At 35.4% G+C, this 23,919-nt stretch overlaps 2 protein-coding genes across 2 annotated transcripts; one reads left to right on the top strand and one right to left on the bottom strand.

The window, feature by feature from the left end:
• The first annotated feature begins 3,421 nt into the window (after positions 1-3,421).
• On the top strand, positions 3,422-13,495 carry LOC142615864 (eukaryotic translation initiation factor 4G). Its single transcript, XM_075788774.1, has 10 exons — positions 3,422-3,558; positions 3,699-3,931; positions 4,153-4,349; positions 4,475-4,639; positions 4,779-4,852; positions 4,992-5,048; positions 5,321-6,694; positions 6,828-10,075; positions 12,658-12,852; positions 12,954-13,495. The coding sequence occupies exons 2-10, from the start codon at positions 3,762-3,764 to the stop codon at positions 13,270-13,272; spliced, it is 5,799 nt and encodes a 1,932-aa protein (XP_075644889.1). The 5' UTR covers positions 3,422-3,558; positions 3,699-3,761; the 3' UTR covers positions 13,273-13,495.
• Positions 13,496-16,789: 3,294 nt separating this feature from the next.
• LOC142618029 (metacaspase-1-like) lies at positions 16,790-22,627 on the bottom strand. Its single transcript, XM_075791002.1, has 5 exons — positions 22,118-22,627; positions 18,470-18,800; positions 17,890-18,010; positions 17,531-17,740; positions 16,790-17,060 (listed from the first exon to the last, which is right to left on the bottom strand). The coding sequence occupies exons 1-5, from the start codon at positions 22,497-22,499 to the stop codon at positions 17,001-17,003; spliced, it is 1,104 nt and encodes a 367-aa protein (XP_075647117.1). The 5' UTR covers positions 22,500-22,627; the 3' UTR covers positions 16,790-17,000.
• Positions 22,628-23,919: the final 1,292 nt, after the last annotated feature.

The following is a 23,919-nucleotide window of genomic DNA, read 5'->3' as shown; positions in this document are numbered from 1 at the left end:
ATTTGAATATTTACTTTTAGTTGTTTAACATTATAAGTTTTGAAGGGATACTTGAGAAAATAAGTGACAATCTTGTAAAAATGAAAAAGAAAAGAAGTAAAAAATTCATCATTATTTCTAATTCATAAAAGACCAAAAGAAAACTTAAGAAATTGATGGTAATTATTATACTTTGGGATGGGCTATCCACCCATCAAATCCCACTTTTTTTAGTTTTTCGGATTGGGCCTTGAGGGATTTTCAAGTCCAAAATGAATGGAGTCCATTTATTGGGGCCTGTTTTGTTGGGCTGTAAACAAAATAGCCCCAAACAATTGGTAAAAAGGCTGAAGGGAAATAGATGAAGCCTGACTGCACCATTGAAGCCCACATAGAAAAATGGCAGCCTAGTTGTAGTTGATGCACTGCCTATAAGTTGAATCCACAGTTTAAAACCCACCAAGAATCTTTGCTTCAACACCAATTATTCCAAATTACCAAAAACGTTTCACCACATCTTCAAGCAACAATTTCTGGCCAGTAAGATGGACTCCTCTTATAGAAGCATCAGTTTGCCAAAACATTGCAAATGTATAGAACATATACATAGTTGGATAAGTATAGGTTACAAACCTTATACATATAGACTTATTAAAATCACTTTGCAAAATGCTAATAACTTTGGAGCTCAACTAGATACGTTCACACGTTTCTAACAAAAATATCTAGAGCTCAAATACTCCTCTCTCTCCTATTGTTATACGTTATAACTATAGAATTATCTTATAAATAAATAATAAAAAATCATTTGCAAACTGATCAATATTTCAAAATTTCTAAAAATATTGATCATCAATCTCAGTTGATTTCTTTTATAGTAAATCTCAATTGTCATTCACTCATTTGTGAGGACCCAATTAAAGAAATAAAATAAAGTTTATAGTTTCTCTTTTTTTAACTTTTAGTGGACATGAAAAAAAAAATGCAGTTCTTCTAATTTTTGTTTTTCGAAAAAAAAAAGTTGATAGGTAGGAGTGACTTTTTGCCTAAAATTTATTTTGATCAATTGTTTAAATTATTTTATTTATACACATGTTTGATTATGTGGTTTTCAACTCTCGATCCTACCTACTAATAATGAAAAAAAAAACAAATAAAACCATATTAATTATTATTCCAACCATGTCAACCTCATATGATAACTACAATAGCCCAAAGCCATGAAACCCAACCGAACTACATAATAATTGATATGAATAGCGATTGATTTTCCTATGTGATTAAGAAATCTGAAATCCCACAAATTCCCAAATTTGCCATACACATTGTCCAAACTATTCAATGAACCTACCTTTTTATGTCAAAAATACCTTTTCCACTAAATACTCTCCATTATTTGAAATATTCCTTTCTACAAAGTAAAACCTCTCGACTAAGTTTTCATCCGCATCCCGCTTTCTTAATCCAATTTTGCCACTCCTACCCTCATGGATGAACAACACGTGGCCCTACTCCAAATCCAACTCCAACTAAGAAAAGAACTCCAAACCAAAAGTAATAAGTAATGGTAGCCTTCAACCCACGAAAAGCCTCATATTCTCATATATTGAAAAATAGGAAAAGTTAATAAAAAAAAAAAGTGTTTAATTAATTTTTGAGTGTTTTTAAGGGCTCAGAATCATTCCATGTGTCTACATCTCAACGGATTTCAATGTATAAAGGACTAAACTGAAGCCTTTTTAAAGTACTAAATTGAAAAATAGGATAAAATTAATAAAATGTGATTCATTCATTTTTGAGTGTTTTTAAGGAGTCAATAAATTATTCAACGAGTCCAGATCTCAACGGGTTTTGATGCATAGAAAACTAAATGAAAGCCTTTTTAAAGTAAAAAATTGAAAATTAGGAAGAAAAATGAATAAAAAGTGATTCATTCATCTTTTGAATGTTTTTAAGGAGTTCGTAAATCATTCTACGTGTTCAGAGCTCAACGGATTTCATTGAATAAAGAATTAAATTGAAGCCCTTTTAAAAAATAGGAAAAATTAATAAAAAGTGATTCATTCATTTTAAATGTTTTTAAAGATTCAGTAAATCATTTCACGTGTTCAGATCTCAACGGGTTTTAGTGCATAAATAACTATACCAAAGCTTTTTTAAAGTAATAAATTGAGAAAATATGAAAAATTAATAAAAAGGCGATTCATTCAGTTTTGAGTGTTTTTAAGAAGTTAGTAAATCATTCTATGTGTTCGGATCTCAACGGGTTTCAATACATAAAGAACTAAATCGAACCCTTTTTTAAGTAATAAATTGAAAAATAAGAAAAATTAATAAAAAGTGATTCATTCTTTTTTTAGTATTTTTAAGGAATCAGTAAATCATTCTACATGTTTAGATCTCAACGGATTTCAGTGCATAAAAAACTAAACTGAAGCATTTTTAAAGTAATAAATTAAAAATAGGAAAAATTAATAAAATGTGATTCTATCATTTTTTAGCATTTTTAAGGAGTCAGTAAAGCATTCTACGTGTCCAGATCTCAACAAGTTTCAATGCATAGAAAACTAAACCAAAGCCTTTTTTAAGCAATAAATTGAAATATAGGAAGAAAAATTAATAAAAATAATTCATTCATCTTTTGAATGTTTTTAAGGAGTCAGTAAAACATTTTACGTGTCTAAATCTCAACGGGTTTTAGTGCATAGAAAACTAAACCGAAGCTTTTTTAATGTAATAAATTGAAACATAGGAAAAAGTGATTTATTCATTTTTGAGTGTTTTTAAGGAGTCAGCAAAATATTCTACGTGTCCAAATCTCAACGGGTTATACATTCTAAGTGTCTATATCTCAACGAATTTCAGTACATAAAGAACTAAATTTTTGCATTAATATGAATGATCAATTCAAAATATTCTACGTGTCCAAATCTCAACGGGTTATACATTCTAAGTGTCTAGTTCATTGATCATTCATATTTTGAGCGTTTTTAGTTCATAGGGAAAAAAAAATTAATAAAAAGTGATTAATTGATCATTCATATTTTGAGTGTTTTTAAAGAGTAAAAAAAAAACCTATACGTGTCTAGATTTCAACGGATTTCGGTGCATAGAAAGAACACTTTTAATTTATCCTTAACGAGTACAATCGAGCACCCGTTAAGAGTGAAAAAAAAAAAAAAAAATTGATGAGAGAGAAAGCTAGAGCGAGAAGATCTCTGATCTCCTAAAAAACCTACTCCCTCCCGCTATTGAGTTTTGACCGCCTCCCTTCACTGCTCAGTTTGTTACCACATATATACCGTGCCATACACACCCTCACCTTTCTGTTTCTCTCTCTAAAAACTCAATCTTTTGTTTAAAAAATATATATTTTTAACTAAAAAAAAAAAAAATTTTTTCTATTTTAATTAAAATCTCTTTACAAAAATAGCCCTTCCCTAATTAACATTCTTTTCTTTTTTTTTTCATCTCTCTCCTCTCTTTCTCTCTCTCTCTCTTTCAACATCTCTGATGAGAGCCCAATAAACCCTAATATCGGTTTTTTTTTTCTCTCTCTCTCTCTCTCTCACTCCTCAGGTACTATAAACTTTCTCTCTCTAACTCTCTCGATTGTGTTTCTGTTTTTTCTGTTTACGCTCGTTAAAGTTTGTTTTCTTTGTTGTTGTTGTTGTTGTTGTTGTTGTTAATTGTTGTGGTTGGATCTTGTTTGGTTACAGAGAAAATTTTGTATAGAGAAAAAAAAAAATATATCGGAGGGGGAATCTTACGGATTGGGATATATGTCCTACAATCAATCAAACAGGTCGGAGAAGATTGAAACGACGCAGTATAGGAAAACCGATAGGCGATCCTCCAGCTCCAATCAGCAGCGGAGCTCTTCAAGCGCGTACGGTAAGGGCGGCGGCGGGCCCGCCCCTTCTCCGTCCTACAATTCCTCTAACTCTCGCAGGTCCTCTCTCTCTCTCTGTCTAGGGTTTCCGTTTTTGTTTCTAAAGTTTTCGTTTTTACTTTTTTTGTTTTTGTTTTTGTTTTTGGTTTTGGTTTTGTGTAATTAGGGTTTGCAATTTGATTTTTTGTTTGTTGTTAATGGTGGTGATTTGTGATTTGAGGTTTTGATTGTTGTTGTTTTTTGGTTTTGGGTTTTTTTTTGGTGTTTGTGTGTTTTTTTAGTTTTAAGAAGAATAGCAATAATGCTCAAGGAGGGCAATCTAGGGCACATGTGCCTACTGCTAGTGTGAATTCGTCGGCGAATTCGGCTACTACGTTGGACTCTAGTGCTACGACCAATGCTGCTGCTGCCGCGGCTACGCCACGGACTACTACTGCTGCTGTACAGAATGGTTCCCATGTACACCCCCAATTACATGGTATGGATTAAAAATTGTGTCTTTGATTGGAGGATGTTGATGGGTTTTTGTTATAATTGAGAAAAAAGCAAGTGTGGTTGAGATTAATGGGTTTTTTTTTTTTTTTTTGATTTGGGTGTTGATAGGAGCAGCTGATGCGCTGGTTACAAGTGCAGCTGCCAAGCCAGCTGAGCCGCCAGCACCATCAGCTGCTGTGCAGAGAAGCACCCGGCCTGTTCCAAAGGCTCCAACTTCTCAATCTTCCGTCATGAGCTCGGACCCTGCTGCAGCTCCCAAAACACCCGTAAAGGGTATGTTATTTAGATGCATCAGATATAGTTCTTGAATTTTTGTTATAATGTGGGAGACTATCAGTGTTGGTTTCTCTTGATGCTGAGTAGTAGTTCTAGCCCAATGTAACTAATGATATGCTATTTATTTATTGATCAGCCCCAGGAGATGCTTCTAAGCCTTACCACTTCCAGTTTGGGTCCATAAGTCCTGGTTTCATGAATGGGATGCAGGTATGTTTATGATCTCACATTTACTAAATCAACATTGTTATTTTTTAAAAAAATTTTCGCTAAAGTACATGGTGCTCAGTAATTTTTTAAAATATTATTTTTGTAGATTTGAATGATTGTTTTTATCTTGTGGTTGTAGGTTCCTGCTCGGACAAGCTCAGCGCCCCCAAATTTGGATGAGCAGAAACGAGATCAGGTTTTTACTTACCCTTTTCCTATTTCATCTTTTGACCTGCTTGTCTATTGAAAATCTGATGCTTAATGGTAGCCCCTTAACCTCCCTTCCTGTCCTCTTTCAATTAGTTTGGAGCTTTATACAATGTACTATTAAAACTTGGCATATTTTTTATTTGCCATTTCCTTTGTGCTTCAATTGGTGGTGTTGACTAAATTTTGAATGTTGGAAATTTATGGCATTGAGTGCTTGTAATTTGACAACAAACCTTTCTGTGTTTTTTTGACCTGCAGGCACGTCATGATTCCTTTAGACCTCCCCCTCCAGTGCCAATTCCTACTGCACCCAAGCAGCAGTTCCCGAGGAAGGATGCAGTTTCTGCTGAACAATCTAATACCGGGGAGGCTCATTCAGTGCCAAAGGTTAAAAAGGATGTGCAAGTCTCGCCTGCGCCACCTGTAAGCCAACCTCAGAAGCCTCCTGTACTTCCTCCTATGAGTGGGATGTCCATGCCAATGCAGTATCACCAGCCACAGGTTTCTGTGCAATTTGCTGGCCCCAACCAACAGCTTCAATCCCAGGGTATGACAGCTGCTCCACTTCAAATGCAATTGCCCATGGGTTTATCAATGGCAAATGCGCCCCAAGTGCAACCGCCTGTGTTTCTCCAACACCATCCTATGCAGCAGGGAATCATTCATCAAAGCCAGTACACTGCTCAAATGGGTCCTCAGTTGCCCCCTCAATTAAGCAACATGGGAATGGGCATGACCCCACCATACCCCCAGCAGCAGGGAGGAAAATTTGGTGGCCCCCGTAAAACTACTGTTAAGATTACTCATCCAGATACACATGAAGAGTTGAGGCTCGACAAGCGGGCTGATTCTTATTCAGATGGTGGGTCATCGGCTCCTAGGTCTCTTCCTAATATGCCTCCTCAATCCCAGCCTATTCCATCATTTGCACCTTCACATCCTCTTAACTTTTATAATCCCAATTCTTTTAATGCCGGTTCTATGTTCTATCCACCTCAAAGTTCTGTTCCTTTAACAAGTAGCCAGTTAGCACCCAATTCTCAAGCACCGAGATTTAATTATCCAGTTGGCCAGAATCCCCAAAACATGGCGTACATGAATCCATCAGCTCTTAATTCCCTACCTGTAAATAAGACTGGGACCCTAATGCATGTCACTGCAGATCTACCAAACTTGGAGCATTCTCGTGATGTACATAATATAATCTCCTCTGCTCCACCAACAGTTATACCAATTACAGTAAAGCCAACTCCTGGTTCTATCGGGGAAAAGGTTGCAGACTCATTACAGCCAAAAAGCTCACATGGTGTTGAAAAGAGTGAACCTACTAAACATGTGAGGCCATCTGGGGAAGTCAGCTCATCTCATCCTCAAAGGGAAGTTACTGAATCATTGGCCTCCAAGTCGTTGCCAGTGGCTACTAAACAGTCTGTGGTGGTATCTGCTGCAGTTTCTTCTGAGGGCCTTGTATCGAATCCATCTTCTTCTGCTTCAGTTTCTCCATCCGAGGAATCTGTACCAGTTGTACCCATCAATGAAGGCAGACGAAGGGAAACTCTTGGTAGGTCAAACTCTATCAAAGATTATCAAAAGAAGCTAGGCAAGAAAGGACTTATCCAATCACAGCATCAGGTACTTTTATGCTTTACTTGTCTACTACCTTTTCCATTAATATTCTTTCAATTTCAATTAGTATCTTTTTATTATTATTATTATTTAATTTCTTCTTAATCTGTATTGCAAAAATTTAATTCCCTTTTCACAGGTTGGCAGTCAATCCACTTCAATCTCAAGTTTGCCTTCTCGGGCCCTGGAGCAGGGTATATCTCCCAGCAGTGGAGTTTTTGGTACTGTAGAAGCTAAAACAACTGTTGCTACACCTACACCTGTAACTAGTGAAGGTGTTTTATCAACCCAACAATCACTGTCAAATGTTAGCGGTGGTACTCCTGATGCTTCTGAATTAAAGTCTGACACTGTTGTAGAAGCCTCCTATAGTGTTTCATCTGAAATTTCTGGTGCCAGGATCATTGTTGATACGCTTGAAACTGTTCATCAAGCTAAGCTAGACAAATCCTCTTCACAAGATGAGGAATTAGTAAATGAAATTGTAGGAAAAGATGAACAAGGAGAAAACAGTTTACCTGCTGGGTCCACACAAGTTATCAACAGTAGTGAGATATCTTCAGAACCTATTTCTTTAAAATCCTCAGAATTCAATAAACAAACTGAGGTAAAACAATCTGGACATGATTCTGGTTTGAAGGTAGTAAGTGATGAGGTCTTAACCATAGAGACTGCACAGAAGCGGCTGGATGAACCCGTGAGCCATTATGCAGAAATTGATGGGACAACTGATAATTTAGAGATATTGAACTCCACTGATTTGGGTTCTTCTGATGTTGGAATCTCTCATGGTGAGAAGACCTCTACTGTAGATGCCTCTTCAAGCAGAAGTGACAGCATAGGTAGTAATGAGGTTGGTACAATGTCTGGTACGTCAGATCAGCAGTCTGCTCCTATTCCAGCCCCTGATCTTAAGGAAGCAACTTCAAAACACGAAGGGGAAGATGCAGAGATCATTGGTGGTGGATTGGCCCCTTTGCCAGCATCAGGTGCTAAGGATAAACCTATCCTTGATCAGAATAAGGCAAAGATTACTTCTAAAGCAACAAAGAAGAAGAGAAAAGAAATTCTTCTGAAAGCTGATGCTGCTGGGACAACCTCTGATCTTTATAATGCTTATAAGGGCCCAGAGGAAAAGAAAGAAACTATTTTGTCTACAGATTATACTGAGAGCATTTCTACTTCTGTGAATGTGAAGCAGGCACCTGCTGATGCGGCTGAAGTAGATGCTGTTGCTAGTGAAAAGGGTGGACTGAACAAAGCTGAGCCCGATGATTGGGAAGATGCTGCTGACTTGTCTACTCCAAAATTAGAAGTTTCAGATGATGGACAGCTAATTCATGGAGGACTGGATCATTATGACCATGATGGAGATGGAAGTATGGCCAAGAAGTATTCCCGAGATTTCCTCTTGAAATTTTCTGAGCAATGCACTGATCTCCCTGAGGATTTTGAGATTACATCTGATATAGAGGCATTGATGAGTGCTAATTTGAATCTCTCTCATGTTGCTGAACGTGATTCATACCCTAGTCCAGGTAGAATCGTAGACAGGCCGAGTGGGGGATCTCGATTAGACCGTCGTGGTAGTAGTAGTAGTATGGGTGAAGAGGACAGGTGGGGTAGACTACCTGCTCATTTTGCAATTCGTGATGTGCGTTTGGATCCTGTTCCTGTTTATGGAGGTAATACAGGTTTTCGACCTGGCCCAGGAGGCAATTATGGTGTTCTCAGGAACCCACGTGGACAGGCACCTATGCAGTACCCCGGAGGAATCCTCTCTGGTCCCTCCATGGGTTCTCAGGGTGGAATGTCTAGAAATAGCCCTGATGCTGACAGGTGGCTGCGTAATGCCAATATTCAACAGAAGGGTTTAATTCCTTCTCCTCATACTCCATTACTGATGATGCACAAAGCTGAGAGGAAGTATGAAGTGGGTAAAGTGACGGATGAGGAACAGGCAAAGCAAAGGCAGTTGAAAGCTATTTTGAACAAGCTAACTCCTCAGAACTTTGATAAACTTTTCGAACAAGTGAAAGCAGTAAACATTGACAATCCTGACACTCTAACTGGTGTCATCTCACAGATCTTTGACAAAGCTTTAATGGAGCCTACTTTCTGTGAAATGTATGCCAATTTCTGTAGTCATCTTTCCTTGGAATTGCCTGATTTCAGCAAAGACAATGAAAAGATAACTTTTAAGAGGGTGCTTTTGAACAAGTGCCAGGAGGAATTTGAGAGAGGGGAAAGAGAGCAAGAAGAAGCTAATAAAGCTGATGAAGAGGGTGAGATCAAACAGTCTGCAGAGGAAAGAGAAGAAAAGAGAATTAAGGCTCGAAGACGAATGCTGGGTAACATTAGATTAATTGGGGAGTTGTACAAGAAGAAAATGTTGACCGAGCGAATAATGCATTCATGCATCCAGAAGTTGCTGGGTCAGTATGATAATCCTGATGAAGAAGATATTGAAGCTTTGTGCAAATTGATGAGTACTATTGGAGAGATAATTGACCATTCCAAAGCCAAGGAGAATATGGATGCATATTTTGAGAGAATGAAGATGTTCTCCAACAATATGAATTTATCTTCTAGGGTCAGGTTCATGCTGAAGGATTCAATTGATTTGAGAAAGAATAAATGGCAACAGCGCAGGAAAGTTGAAGGGCCGAAAAAGATTGAGGAAGTGCACCGAGATGCTGCTCAAGAGCGACAGGCACAAACTAGCAGGTTGGGTCGAGGAAGCATCAACACTTCAACAAGAAGGACACCTATGGAATTTAGTTCAAGAGGGTCAACTATGTTGTCTCCCTCAAGTGCGCAGATGGGTGGTTTCCGTGGCCTGCCTAGTCAGGTTCGTGGATTTGGTGGTCAAGATGTTCGGTTTGAGGAAAGAGTCCCTTATGAGGCTAGGACCTTATCTGTTCCCTTGCCTCAAAGGCCTATTGGTGATGATTCTATTACTCTTGGACCTCAAGGTGGTCTTGCAAGAGGAATGTCAATTAGAGGACCACCAGCAATGTCAAGTGCTCCTGCAGCTGAAATATCTCCTGGTGCTGCAGACTCCCGAAGAATGACAGTTGCCTTGAATGGTTACAGTATGGTGTCGGAGCGGACAACTTATGCCCCAAGAGAGGAACTTGCTCCAAGATATATTCAGGATAGATTTGCTGCCCCAGCAGCTTATGACCAATCAAGCCCTCAAGAGCGTAATGTAAATTTTGGTCACAGAGACCTAAGGAATCCTGATCGGAGTTTTGATAGATCAGTTGTCACTCCACCAACTCCACGCATGGAGGGAGCAGCTGTTCCCCAAAATGTTCCTTCAGAAAATTTGCCTGAAGAACGCCTTAAAGATATGTCCATTGCAGCAATTAAAGAATTTTACAGGTATCTTCTTTCCTATGCATGCTTCTATCTTCCTGTTTATTCCAGTTCTTATTCTCTAAGTTAACTTTAGAGAAACTAGCATCATATGTATGCTAGTTTAAAGTTTATGCGTTATGTTTCAACTTCCATATTGTTTGATTACTTAATTTGAGTTGTTTGCTTATTATACTTTGCAACTGATGTCCATAGCTTTGAGCGTTGTTCAATGAAGTATTATGGCTATCCTTTCCTTTGTGTTTTTTTTTTTTTTTGTATGGATTTACTATACTTTGCAACTGATGTCCATAATGTTGTGTTGTCAAAAGAAGTAATATAGCTATCCTTCCCTTTCTGCTTATTTGTTTTGTATGGATAGGAGATAGGATTAGTATTTCAATTTATTCCCATGGAACTTTAGAGGAGAAAAAAATTGAGCTAAAAGTTCAAATAAATTGGTCCAGTTACTTATCAAGAAAAAAAAAATTGAGATGTCCAGTTTATTTTTTTTTGAGACTTCTATGAATGTGGTGGCAAAAAGTGTTTTGATGGCCCCTTGGGTACAAATGCTTATCACATTTGGACCTGAGGAGGGTGGAATGATAAAATGGAAGCTTTGGAAATAAGCATGTTTCATTAGATTGTTTAGATGTGGAAGTAACTATTTGTGCTGACTTGTACAACTAGTTATTTTTAATGGGGATTTTCTTGGTTTCAATTGATGTGAACTTGAGCTAGTCCAATTACCCCAATTTTGGCTGACAACAGATTATGGGATTCTATCAAGTAGATCATGGTTCTAATTCCTCTACAATGGCAATATTGCAACTGTGACTTAATCTAACTTTCTTCTCTTAAGAATTGTCTAATTCAATTCATTTGTCACCTCCAAACTTGTTTCACCAGCATTTTCCCCCTATTTGTGCTGACTTGTACAACTAGTTATTTTTAATGGGGATTTTCTTGGTTTCAATTGATGTGAACTTGAGCTAGTCCAATTACCCCAATTTTGGCTGACAACAGATTATGGGATTCTATCAAGTAGATCATGGTTCTAATTCCTCTACAATGGCAATATTGCAACTGTGATTTAATCTAATTTTCTTCTCTTAAGAATTGTCTAATTCAATTCATTTGTCACCTCCAAACTTGTTTCACCAGCATTTTCCCCCTAATTAGTTTGGGAAGAATCGTAGCCTGCTTTTACGGAAAGTACTAATAGTAAATATTGGGTTTGTTTGGAACTGTTATCTGAGCTTTAAAAGACATGCACGACAAATCATTTGGTTTCCTTTTTTTTTTTTGGTTGGGATGGGGGTTGGGAGATATGGATTTTTGAAAACTGTAACACCAAATGACTGTTTTGAAAGCACCAAAATGGTGTTATCTGAAATCGGTTTGTGTTTTCACAACCACCAACTTGTAGTCCCAAATATATTTGGGTTGGCTATGAATCCTCAACAATCTAGATGGTGTTGGACACGTCTATTTTATTCTATCAGAAGTACAGTTTTTAGAAACTTTTTTGAAAGGGTAAAATTTAAGTACAGTAAATTAAGTTCCCCAATTAAATTTAAACACTTGGGGGCATCGAATTTGATTATCCTTGGAAAAGATGACATTGTTTGTGTTTTATGGGTCAATACAACTAGGTGTTTGAATTTAATTGGGGAATCTAAGGTACTGCACCTAAGATACGCATAAACTAATGACTAGGTTATGAGTAATATATCTTATAATTGTGTGGTAACGCTTTGTCATATGTTAAGTTTTTCTAAAATGATTGACCTATAATAATAAAAAAAAAAAAGATTTTCTAAAATGATTTAGATGAGACTATGTGAACCTTATATTAGTTAATAAATTCCATGGCAGTGCCATTTTTATTTTATTTTTTTGCCTGGCTGGTTCTATTTTCTACGAGGGGTTTGTTGATTCATTTCTGAGGCATTTGAATATTCATTATATTTTTGGCTTTCAAAGTAAAGAGACGGAATAAATAATATGTAGTAGTTGTTAACCTGCTGTTTGAATTAGGTTTTTGGCAAAAGTGAAGGTCATTTTATTTCTTTTTCTAGTTGTTTGGTTTAAGGTAATCTTTTAGGAAGGATTCCCGAGCATTCTCATGTGTTGGTTGCAAATGGCTTAAGGGAATTCAAATGCCTGTAGTTTTAGCTGTTGGCATGGTTGTGATATATAGCCTTGTTATTTATAACTAGCCTCATCGCACGCAAGAAGCGCGTGCGATGAGACTTTTTTTTTTTAGTGGTCCTATTTTGTAGAAAAAAAAAACTGTATTTAATTATTTTATATATATAATTTTTATTTTAAAAATTTAATTTATAAGTGTATAAATTAATTTAAAAATTAATATGAGAGTGGTTTTATTTTTTAGGCAATATTTTAGTAGGAGTTAGAGTTGCATTTTTACCGGATTGTCCTTTAGTTTTATCTCTTCTTAAACATAGGACTGTAGAGACATTTTTGAACTAAAAAATGAGGAATCCAAACAGGGGAAACCCCTTAAATAGCAGTATGGATATAGATTCCATAGGTCATTCTGTTGTATTTATTGATATATTGAACGAAAGTCATTCAACTTTCAGTGCCAGAGACAATAAGGAAGTCGAATTGTGCATAAGAGACATGAATGCCCCAAGCTTCCATCCATCAATGGTATCTCTATGGGTCACAGACTCATTTGAGAGGAAGGACATGGAAAGGGATGTTTTGACTAACCTTCTAGTCAATCTTACGAAGTCTCATGATGGTGTTCTGAATCAAGCCCAGCTCATCAAAGGGTAAAAAATATCTTAACAATATGTCAATCATAGTTGTATTTGTCTGTCATTTATATTTGGTGTTTTATCTACTTGCTGCTGTTTTTCTCCCATCTGGCCAGGTTTGAATCTGTTATGACTAATCTGGAGGATGCCGTAAATGATGCTCCAAGAGCTCCAGAGTTTCTCGGTCGTCTCTTTGCGAAAGTCATTACAGAAAATGTGGTCCCTTTGAGTGAGATTGGGCGGCTAATATACCAAGGAGGAGAGGAGCCAGGTTGTCTACTTGCAGCAGATGTTCTTGGAAGCACCTTGGAGGTAATAAAATCAGAGAAAGGAGAGTCTGTCTTGAATGAACTACGCAAAAGCTCCAATTTGCGCATAGAGGATTTTCGACCTCCGAATCCTAACAGGTCAAGGAAATTAGATAAATTTATTTAGAGGATAGTGATGCTCGTTGTATCTTTTAAGCAAAGGAAAAAAAAATGAAAGAGGAATTATTCTCTAGTGCTTTAGGGTACTTGGTAATATCCAAGAAATATTTTTCTGTGGGTGGGTGGGTGGGGATTATATATTGGATTTCTTTATCCATGTCTTAATATTATTCTTAAAATGTTAACTGCAATTATGAAAGGTTCAATTGAGCATCAGAATTTTAAGTTTCCAACTTTTATTTTATTTTTTGGTTTTGTTGTGTTATGAGATGGATCTCGTTACAGTTTGAGCTATAGCATCATATCGATCATTATCGAGTGAATAAGTACATGTTTATTGCTTATAATATGTCACACAATTTGACTAATGTATCTTAGGAGCAAATATTTTACTAAACTTTCTCATAAGATCTCTACATTAAACTAGAAATCATCATTTCGGAGTTTTTAATAATAGATTTTCACAATGATTTTTGAGTATCAGTTTTTAAAACCTGAATGCAGAAGCCCCCTACCAATGTAGTATGTATGAGAGAACATGTAGTTAAATACTGGCTTTGGTGAAATCTATAAAGAACTGGGAGTTCAAGGCCCGTTTGGTTTAAATTTTATCATCACTCAATTTTCATCACTTAAAATACCTCAATTTTCCAAACCTCCTTGTTTGGCACCTTAACTCAGTTCTGTGTTACTTCGTTTCAAAAAAAAAAAAAAAAACCCAAAGTCAAACATTGCGGCTCAAACTTGGATTTAATTACAAAATTGCCATTAAAAACTGAGTTTTGAAAACTGAAAACACCTAAAATATAAGTGTTTTCAGTTTTCATAACTCATAACTCAAAAATCAGAGAATTGAGTGATGGAAACAAGGGGTGAAAACTAAGCCAAACAAAAAATTGTGTGAGTTCCACGTGTTTTGATAACTCAGTTATGAGTTTTGGATCATATCACTCAAAACACCCCTAAATCAAACAGGCCCTAAAAGTTTATAATTTCACATTAAATTAATATTTTATCTAGAATAAATTTCTTTTAGATATAAACAAAATGCCTTACACTACACATCACTCATTTGATATAAGGTATTTCGTTTATATCTAAAAGAAATTTATTCTAGATAAAATATTAATTTAATGTGAAATTTTATATATATATATATATATATATATATATATATATATATATATATATATTAGAATTTTCCTTCAAATGTGAATGAAATACATGCGAATGGTTTCTCTCTTTTACCTATTCTATGATTAAATTACATGTTCTTTACTGGTAATTAGGTGCAATCTAATCAATTTTAGTATAAAAAAAAAGGTGAAACAATTTAAGGAAAGATTAGGGGTGAACATTGTCATAAGCTAGGTGGGATTGGCTTTGACTTAGAGCGTCAGTCCCAAGTGATTTGTGTTCACAACGAGTATTATATTGACATTTGACAAGTGTAATGAGTTGGGGAAAAACATATCATTTAATAATATATTTGACAAAATACTTGTCAAATATATTGTTGACATTACGTATTTTATAGCTTTTAATTGAATCAAGATTTTAAATTTTCTAATTATATCTTCTCTTTGAACTCAAGATGCACAAAATATTATCACAAAGATATAATTTTTAAAAATACAATAGTAGAATTAATTTATCAAAGATACTATTGCAACTTTACTTAACAATAGAATCACCTATTGTTTCAACTTACTGCAGTAAAGACAGATTCAACACATAACTTGGTTGATTAATACTTGTCAAACCAAAATTAATTTCATATTAGAGAGTCAAATATTATAGTTTAGGTATAAATTTTAACAAAAAGATATAAAATTTTTATTTATTTATATTCTAAAAATGATTTTTACTTTACTTTTGGTAAAGCGATCATGGTAAAAGAAAATCTATATCTAATTTTTCATGTTTGATTTTGGTGCAGAGAGAGACAAAGGTTGTTTAGAGTGTAATCGTGTGGAATATCAAGAGCTAATGTTTACAACCTACCACGTTATAGATTGGTTTACAAAAATTAAAAACTCAAATCATTATGAAAAGTTGAGAGTGAATGATGATTTTTGCAAACTCACAACAACTTTTTTTTGGGTTAAAGTAGTGTGTAAGGTTTCAATTGGATTAAATTTTTATTAGCTCACAACTTTGGGGGCCATCTTGGATGTGGGAGAGAGCCCACCAATGCTTTGTTTTTAATTCTTTTTGGATGAAACCAATAATGATGATGATGGGCGGCTCTAGGCAAAGGCCTAAGTAGCCTAGGATTGAGCCAACCTTGTTTGGCTTAAGGTTCATTTGCTATTAGCTTATTCATTTAATTTTTGTCTTTTAGTTTATTTTGTTTTAAAAACACTTTTTAAAACGTAACTTTTTTTTTATACATATATTAATGGCTACCCACCCATTGTGGGTGAGGGTGCCCTTTAACCCAAGGGCAAGGGAGTACGCTAAAAAAAAATATTTATACAATTTTTAGAAGTATAGGTTTACTTTAATCCACCTTTAGCAAAGACAACACTGAAAAGTCAAATAAACTAATACCAAACAGAAACTTAAACTTGACCACGATTTAAAATGATCCATATGCATGTCTTTTTTATAACGTAAAATAAAATGTATTTTTGTCAAAACAAATAGATCTTTAACAATTCTTAACACATAATAGAGGGTTTGCAACTATTTACCTCACATAAATATTTAAATTAATTAATTAATTTAAAGAGAAGAAAAAAAAATTCACCTTCCAAACGCCAGAATCCAAATAGATGGGAGCATAAAGTTTTTTGTTCTGGCTTCCTGTGGCCAACTTGGTGAGGTTCTTTATGGCTGATGCTGACTAAAGTTTCTAAAGATCCTATTTAGTTGGCCACTTTTAGTTGATTTGTTCAATCGACATTCGCCATTGGGGACCAGAATTCTTATCAACTAAGAAATTCCATTTGGTGTGAAGACAGTTCTTCACAGAAATTCATGTCTAAAAGTTTTCCAGTACATAGCCCCTTTGGAATTCCATATCGCATTAATATGTTGGAAGGGTCCAATTCTGCTGTAGCTTGTTGTTTAAGAAGATGATGGCCATAGTCATGATGACTGAGGACATGGAGGTAGGGCTGAGTGTGCTTTATTTTATGATTGTTTTATAGTCATGAATAAGAATCTTCCAACTCCTTTTCTATGATGAAGTCTCAAATTTAGTCTTCCTGGATTTACAAGACATTGATTACATAGCCTACCTAAGGAGATGGGAGCAGAGGCCAGGGGGTTAAAGCACTGATATTTTATTCAATTCTTGCCTTAGATGTACAAACGTAAGTACATTCTTCGAAGAGGATTAAGTCATTAAACCACTGATATTATACAAAGCTGTAACCTTTGCTTCTTTCATATGCTTCTTTCTGTAACTAATATTATGTCTAATGTCTCCAGGAAATGGCAGTTGCTTTTGTACATGATATGAGGTAGAGTTCAGTTCACTGAAGTAGTTTCTCTGGTTATAACTCATAAGAACATAATTTCCAAAAAATGAAAATGAAAATGAACTTTCAGGTCAAAGTTGCTGCATGAATGTCATGTATAAAATATGGGGCTTGGACTTTGGAGACACAAAGCTTGTTCCATCAATAAAATACATCATAAGCAATGTGTTTTCAACAATAGAAAAACCCTTTCCTCAAGATAATATTTAATTTCTAACTAATAAATCTGTAGATAGAATATAAAAAATCACAGGGAGAAAGGTTTTGTATACACATCAAATGTCTGGCAGGCAGTCAACTGTGGCTCCTGTAAACAAATAAAAACACAATGGAAAATGAGTTTATAGTACTGAAAAATCATTGCTCGCATAAAATCAGGAAGACTTCATACATCATAGAATTGCATATGGTAATTATACACATCTGATGAGCTTTGACTAAAGAGTAAATGGTGCATACTCATGCTTGGAAAATTATTAGATACTCCTGGAGTACCATAAATGCGTACTCCCTCCTCTTACATGAATGGTGGGTCTCACCATGAATTTAATTAATGAGACCCACCATTCATGTGAGAGGAGGGAGTGCGCATTTATGGTACTCCGGGAGTATACAATAGTTTCCTCTTATGCTTAGAAATTACTTGCAACTGACAAATAGGGTCATTAAAAAAAATCCCAAGGCAGCAGGCACAGAATTTGAAAGTAAATATCACACGTAGAAGGACTTTCACTGTATGACACCATGTATTAACTAAACAATATAGCAAGCAAATACCTGTCTTAGCCCACCACCAACACTGCCTCCTGTCACAAGCATGGTGAGGAGAGATGTCACAACACCACCACCAAGGTCATTACTTCCAGTACTCCGAATGGCAGTACGCATCGAACTGAGTACACTCCCATATGTAGTCGCATGCCCACGCTCAATTGCTTGGATGAAGCAGAAAGTCATGGCACCTGTTGAAGTGATCCTTGATAGAGCCTGTCTCCATAAAAACATCATATAACATGTTATTGTTGGTGTTGGTGTTATCACTGCTATCATCATCATCACGACTTATGATGTATAAAAACTTGTAGTTGAATAAAAAAACATTTCCAGAGTGTCAGCTTAGATTTTCAAAAACTTACAGATGTATCGGCAGAGGTCTGATCATCATCGCACCCACTAAAGGAAATAACTTCTCCACCACTTGTTCCTTTCCATATACCTGATCGAGGGCGATGATCCTCCCATATATATTGTCCAGACCTATTACCAAGAAGGAAATTATAAGAACAGTAAAAGATTTGGTCCCAAAGATATATTAAAATGGTATTACTGCAGATAAAAGAGAAGGAAATAAATTCAGATAATGTGAACTTAGTGAATGAACTGAATAGAAATAGAAGTGTCATTTCATTTCTTTTCTTTTCTTTTTTCTCTAAGAGTGTAATTTCAATTTTTCAAAAACCATATTGAACAAAAGCAAGGTTCTAAGAAATTGTTTAGACATCATTAAACTGAAAACAGGTAGTCCATCTCTCTGGAAATTCAAATTTTCTGAAAGACTTTGGTCTTCCCTTACACCACTCCCAACTGCTATGTGCTAATAATATAATTATAACAAAGAAAAACCTTTTATATATATATATATATATATATATATATCTTTTTTTCTGAAACTTAATGTATATTTATAAACTACAAATGTATTTAATATAAACTAACCTGTTCATCCGGCAAAGGAATGGCAAATCTAGTACAGTGCCACTATGACAAGCATCTATTATTGCATGAAGCTTAACACCAATAGGAAGAGGTCTGACAATTGTTGCATTGATCTCATCATCAACTATCATACCCTGAGTTTCAAAGTCCAAAGGACATAGCGTTTCATCGTATCCATCCACTTCATCACCGTTATAGTTCCTCTGCCGTGAACCATGACCAGAATAGTGAAACACTAGGGAATCTCCTGGTTGGCAACCTTGAACAAGCCAATATAATGCCATCCTCATATTGTATTTAGTTGGAATTCTGTATGGATCAGTTTCTTCTTCTGCATTTCATATTTCAGGTAAGAATTACAACTATCGTGTTTTAAAATGAGAGACATCAAAAACTTAGTTTGATGGAACAGGTAACAGCCATATGTCCTTCCATGATTTAAATTAATGATGAATGACATTTAAAAAATTGCAATAAACTCAGTAATTAAAACTTGGTTTCTTAATACAGAGTCTGCTTCTGCCTCATTTGATTGCCTAGAAATACTGAAATAAAACTGTTTACAAATTAAGACTTTATTTATATAAGTGAAGACCTTTGCAAATTGTATACCAGTGGCAACTCTCTTTTTCTCTCATTTGGTCATAGGCAGCACAAGAAAAAACTTCTTTATTTTTATAAGTGAAACTTATGTGGAAATTTATTTTTTGATACAGAGATAATGGGGGAGGGAAGGAGGGGGCTTGAACCAATAGCACAAAAACATGAGGAAAATGTGGTGATTCCAGAGTTTGAAGTTTGAACTAATGAGTGCTAATCCATGGGGGTGAGAGGAGGGGTGGGGGGAGTCCTGATTATGCTCAACCCAAACACCAATCTAAGGTTGCAGTTCATGACTAGTGGAAAAGCATATTGCAAAATGTCAAATCATGATAGGACACCTCTATGCTTTACCATGATTGGTTTGCGAAGTCCCAGCCCAAGCGTACCAAGCTTTGCTTTCTACCAGGTTACTTGTTTATACAGTCATGTTCTAGATAGGGAGAGCAAAAACCAAGTATTTAGTCTTTAAATTTAAACACCCCCCCCCCCCTTCCCCCAACCTCCCAAAAAAAAGGAAGGACGCCACACAACAGATTCTCAATGGTTCTTCAGAAAGGATAAAAACAGTCAAGCAACCATATTCCATTCAGAGGCTACTTTTGTCAGTCACAACTAGACACAACACTGGTAATTGGTTTTAATCATATCGTATTGTCATGCATAACTAACATGCAGAAGATCAACCTGGAAAGCAACACTTTGACATGGAAAATTAGATGCCTTCCATCTTCCATAAATCACAGATATGAACCCTTGGTAATAACCTTCAAACTCAAACAATACGTACATGGTTTATTCAGTAGATTAATGCCAAGTGCGACCAAAATATAGTGATGCTTTGGATCTAACAACAGAGCTGGCTTTTTTGCCTTGCACAGAATTAATCAATTATTTGTAGCACTATGCAGTGAGTTATCCCAAGGATCTTCTCTCCTAAGGCCTAAAGTTTGCATGCAGACCCTCAGCCACTTATAGCACTTTGTGGATCTTGTAACACTGATAAATTGATTTCCTGTCATGCTTCTTGTTGCAGATCTGTGAAGAAATTTCATGAACAGAAGGCTTCTTCCTTCCTATTATGCTTCTTCTGGTAACTTCATTTTTTGCTAACTTCCTCTTGTAAATTTCCTGATGCTGACTGGTCAAAATCCTCTCATCTAGTATCATTGCTTTTTCTTTATTTATTTATAGGTAGCTCATCTAGTATCATTGGTTACAGAAATGTTTTCTTTTTCTATTTTAAATGAAATTATTCGGTTACTCTTTAAGCAAGATTAAACTACAAGGAAAAGACAACCACTACTTTAACTACCACTAAACCAAATACACACACAAAAAATACCATCTGGCAAATGGCATTCACTAATAGACCTCATTCTGAATATGTTAAGCTCACTTATCCATAACTAGAGTAAATGACTCAAAGCCAAATGATGCACCAATAACCTATGACTCATTTACTAACACAGCTTGAATTAATGCCTAGTTTTCTTGAAGGCCATGTCTCAAAGAAGTCTTGTAGCAAATATACTTCTTTAGCCAAAAAAAGGGTGCAACTGGATAGCCATAAAACCAAAGAGTTCTCTTGAAGATACATACTTTGGGTTCAATGCATGAATATAATCACAATTTACTGAGTGACAGGATGTACATAAAAAATCTTGAACAGTGATGATACAGGCCGAAATTAATGATTGCATATGCACACTAACATCATAATTGACTTGATTTGAAATCCTTGCTTTCTTTACAGTTAATAAAGACATGTAAATACTTCCAGAAATTAATAAGAGATTTTACCTTTCTCGACTTTCAATGTCAAATGATTTGGTGTGCTTAATGCAGTTCAATTTAATAGAAACTGAATTCTGGATTGCAGGAAGCTAATGAAAATGCAATTGCTTTGGGTATGGAAAAGGCATTACTATGTCATTTTGTTGTTACTTCATTCTTGGGCTTTGTTTAGATATTTGGAAACAAGGGTTTTTTTTTTGGTAGAGCCTATTTAAGCCACTAATTTGATAGAAAATTTATTTTTATGAAGAATTTTCTATCAAATGTGATTATAAAAAAAAAATGTATGCTACTGATATAATAATATCTTGATCATGATGGGTGGAACAATTAAAACATGGCATTTACTTACAAGCTCATAATATGCATATATAATATCTTGATCATGAAGGGCAAGGCTTATGTTTTGATCACCAATTATGAACACAATCTCTCGAAAATCTCGTATATTTGTTACTTTTTTATTTCCTTTTATGTATGTTACAGTCCAGTTGTAGTTTCTTTCTTTGTATCGGTTTGGATGGTTTCGAGTTTATTATAATGTTGATTAATGTAATTCCCTTTTACATGTCCTGGAAAAGCTAAGATTTTCTTTTTAAGAAGGTTAACAAATTCCCATTTGAGATTCAGCTTTAGATGTGAGTTTGATGGGAGCTTCATCTACAAGCACACCCCAAAAAGAACCAAATTCACATAAAAAGAGATTCTGAAATCAAACCTAAAACATACTTTACATACATACAAAATCTAAAGGAACCGAATTTATGAACTCGCACACAACCATAAATATACACAGTACACACACATGCATGACACACATAATACTGCTAAACTACCACTTATCCCAAAATCATTTAACCGTTATCCTAACACTCCCCCTCATGTATAGCCCAAACTTCCTGGTAATAAGTAGGACACAACACATGAGATTTTTAACATTTTAAATGGAAGGAGCATCAGGATAGAATTTGAACTTGATACTAGCTATTATTTTCTTTATTATATATAATTTGATATTTTGGGGATGCGGAATTCTAATTTAGCTACAAGTCTCTTGGGCACGACTTTCTATTACAATACCATGATTCTAATAAGCAACCACTATTAAAAATCGCAAATTTAATCATTCAACCAACCATTGTTCTAATAAAAACTTAAGAGTAAAAATCATACAAATATTCAAATGAATCCTAACCTTAAAAAGCAAAAAAAAAAAAAAAAAGCAATGACATTTACGCAACATGGGTGTACCTGTGAGCATGAGAATGGACTCTTGAGGGAACTGGAACTTGTTGATCAAGAGGTACTTCATGCACTTCGCGTCATTGATGCAACCTTTAAGCTCGTGCCTCGAGTACCTATACGATATCCCAACTATCACCGCCTTCTTCCTCCCGTGCGCGTTCGGCGGGGGACCCGGAGGCGCGTGGCTGTACGGCGAAGGCGGAGGCGGCGCGTGGGGTTGAGAAAAGGACGAGGAATGAGACGGGGACGGCGGCGCAGGAGCATTGCGAGGGTCGGCGACGTGGGTGACTGCCTGGCAGAGAGCGCAGCGAATTGCCGCGGCTCCGGCTGGGAGCTGCAGAGGGGTTTGGCAATTGGAGCAATTCACTAGCATAGGCCTCATCATCATGGTGATGAATGAATGAATGAAAAACTCTAAAAGGGTATTATTGGGATTTTAAGTTTGAATTTAAAGTTGTGATCTTTGAGAGAGAGAGAGAGAGATAAGATACAGAGGTTGTTTGTTGAAGAAGAAAGAGAGAGAGAATTTGAGGGTTTTTTTTTTAGTGTTTTTTAATAAATGGATATTATTATTTTAAGGATTTTGTTTGTTTGTTTAATCTTAATCCAACGCGGTAATGTTGTGTCTGCGGAGGAATTATTATTAAGAAATTTTTGATTGGAGGCAGATCAGGCCGTGAGTTGTAACTTCTGGTTGGTTGGACTTTTGTTGTTGGAAATCCGACGTAAGAACTAATCAAAAATAACCCCACTACTTTCTAGTTCTTTGATTTTTAATTTTTTAATGATTTGATACAAGAAAAATTCTTAAGACAAAACTTAAGTACAGTGTTACATAATTTTAAAAAGGAAATTTTAAGAAATAACATTTAAGTAATGTACTTAAATCTTACTTAAATTCTTAAGTATTACTGAAATATGAAGAAATTATACTTCCTGTTAGAGATATTATTAAACACCAATATCATAGGCTCAAATCCACTTCAACTTGTACTAGTAGTCTAAGGTTTAATTGCTTATATATATTCATGTTAAGATTCATTGTAACACAAGTTATTGTACTAGACTCTTATATAATAAAAATGTTTATCATAAAGTATTTTTTTGTGGACGTAGGCCGATAAGGCAGAACCACGTAACGTAACCCTCGTGTTTTAGATATTCTTATTCTATACTTCTCCTTCCGTATCTATACAACATGATATAACACATTATATTGCTAATATATTTAACACTTCCTTCTCCCCATCATGAATTAAATGGATGAATTTCACTATAAATAGGAGAGCGCAAAACATCGTTTTTGGTGCTTAAGAATTATTCTCAATACAAAAATACTTTTTCCTTCATTGAAGTCGACGCAAGAAACAATAGCAAGAGAGTTGGGTCACAAATCGGACTCTCATTTTGTAATGCGGCAAGAACAGATGATGAGAGTTGTTGTAGGCCCCGCCATGGACAGACTGGCCAACACACCACCACCATACCTTTTTTTTTTTTTTTTTTTTTTTTTTTGAAAAAACAACATAACTTTGATTATTATGTGAGCTTTTGGGAAAGTTTGTGCATTTGTGCGTTTTGCTTAAAAAATGTGAACCCCACGGCATTGTTTATAGACCCACAAAAGTCATTTAAACACAAATTTTAATATAAATTTGAGTTTCACAGCACTATTCACACATTTAAAAATTATTTTGTTATAGTATTTTTAGTAGATAAGCGGTATAAAATATATTTTTATAATAAAAAATAATTTACTAATTTGTATGCTATTTTTAGTACTTATACATACTTTTAACTCTAATATG

The sequence above is a fragment of the Castanea sativa genome, chromosome 11 (assembly GCF_040712315.1).
Source record: "Castanea sativa cultivar Marrone di Chiusa Pesio chromosome 11, ASM4071231v1".
Classification (NCBI taxonomy): domain Eukaryota; kingdom Viridiplantae; phylum Streptophyta; class Magnoliopsida; order Fagales; family Fagaceae; genus Castanea; species Castanea sativa.
Note: the sequence above shows the minus strand (reverse complement) of the source record. Positions and strands in the feature narration are given on the sequence as shown.

Bases quoted from the DNA above. Each gene is read 5' to 3' on its own strand.
- LOC142615864 (XM_075788774.1), top strand. From the start codon at position 3,762: ATGTCCTACAATCAATCAAACAGGTCGGAGAAGATTGAAACGACGCAG. The intron at 4,853-4,991 runs GTATGTTTATGA...TTGTGGTTGTAG, and splicing joins GTTTCATGAATGGGATGCAG to GTTCCTGCTCGGACAAGCTC. The intron at 6,695-6,827 runs GTACTTTTATGC...CCCTTTTCACAG, and splicing joins TTATCCAATCACAGCATCAG to GTTGGCAGTCAATCCACTTC.
- LOC142618029 (XM_075791002.1), bottom strand. From the start codon at position 22,499: ATGATGATGAGGCCTATGCTAGTGAATTGCTCCAATTGCCAAACCCCT. The intron at 18,011-18,469 runs GTTAGTTTATAT...TCTTGGTAATAG, and splicing joins TTCCTTTGCCGGATGAACAG to GTCTGGACAATATATATGGG. The intron at 17,061-17,530 runs GTATTTGCTTGC...ATTTGTTTACAG, and splicing joins TTGGTGGTGGGCTAAGACAG to GAGCCACAGTTGACTGCCTG.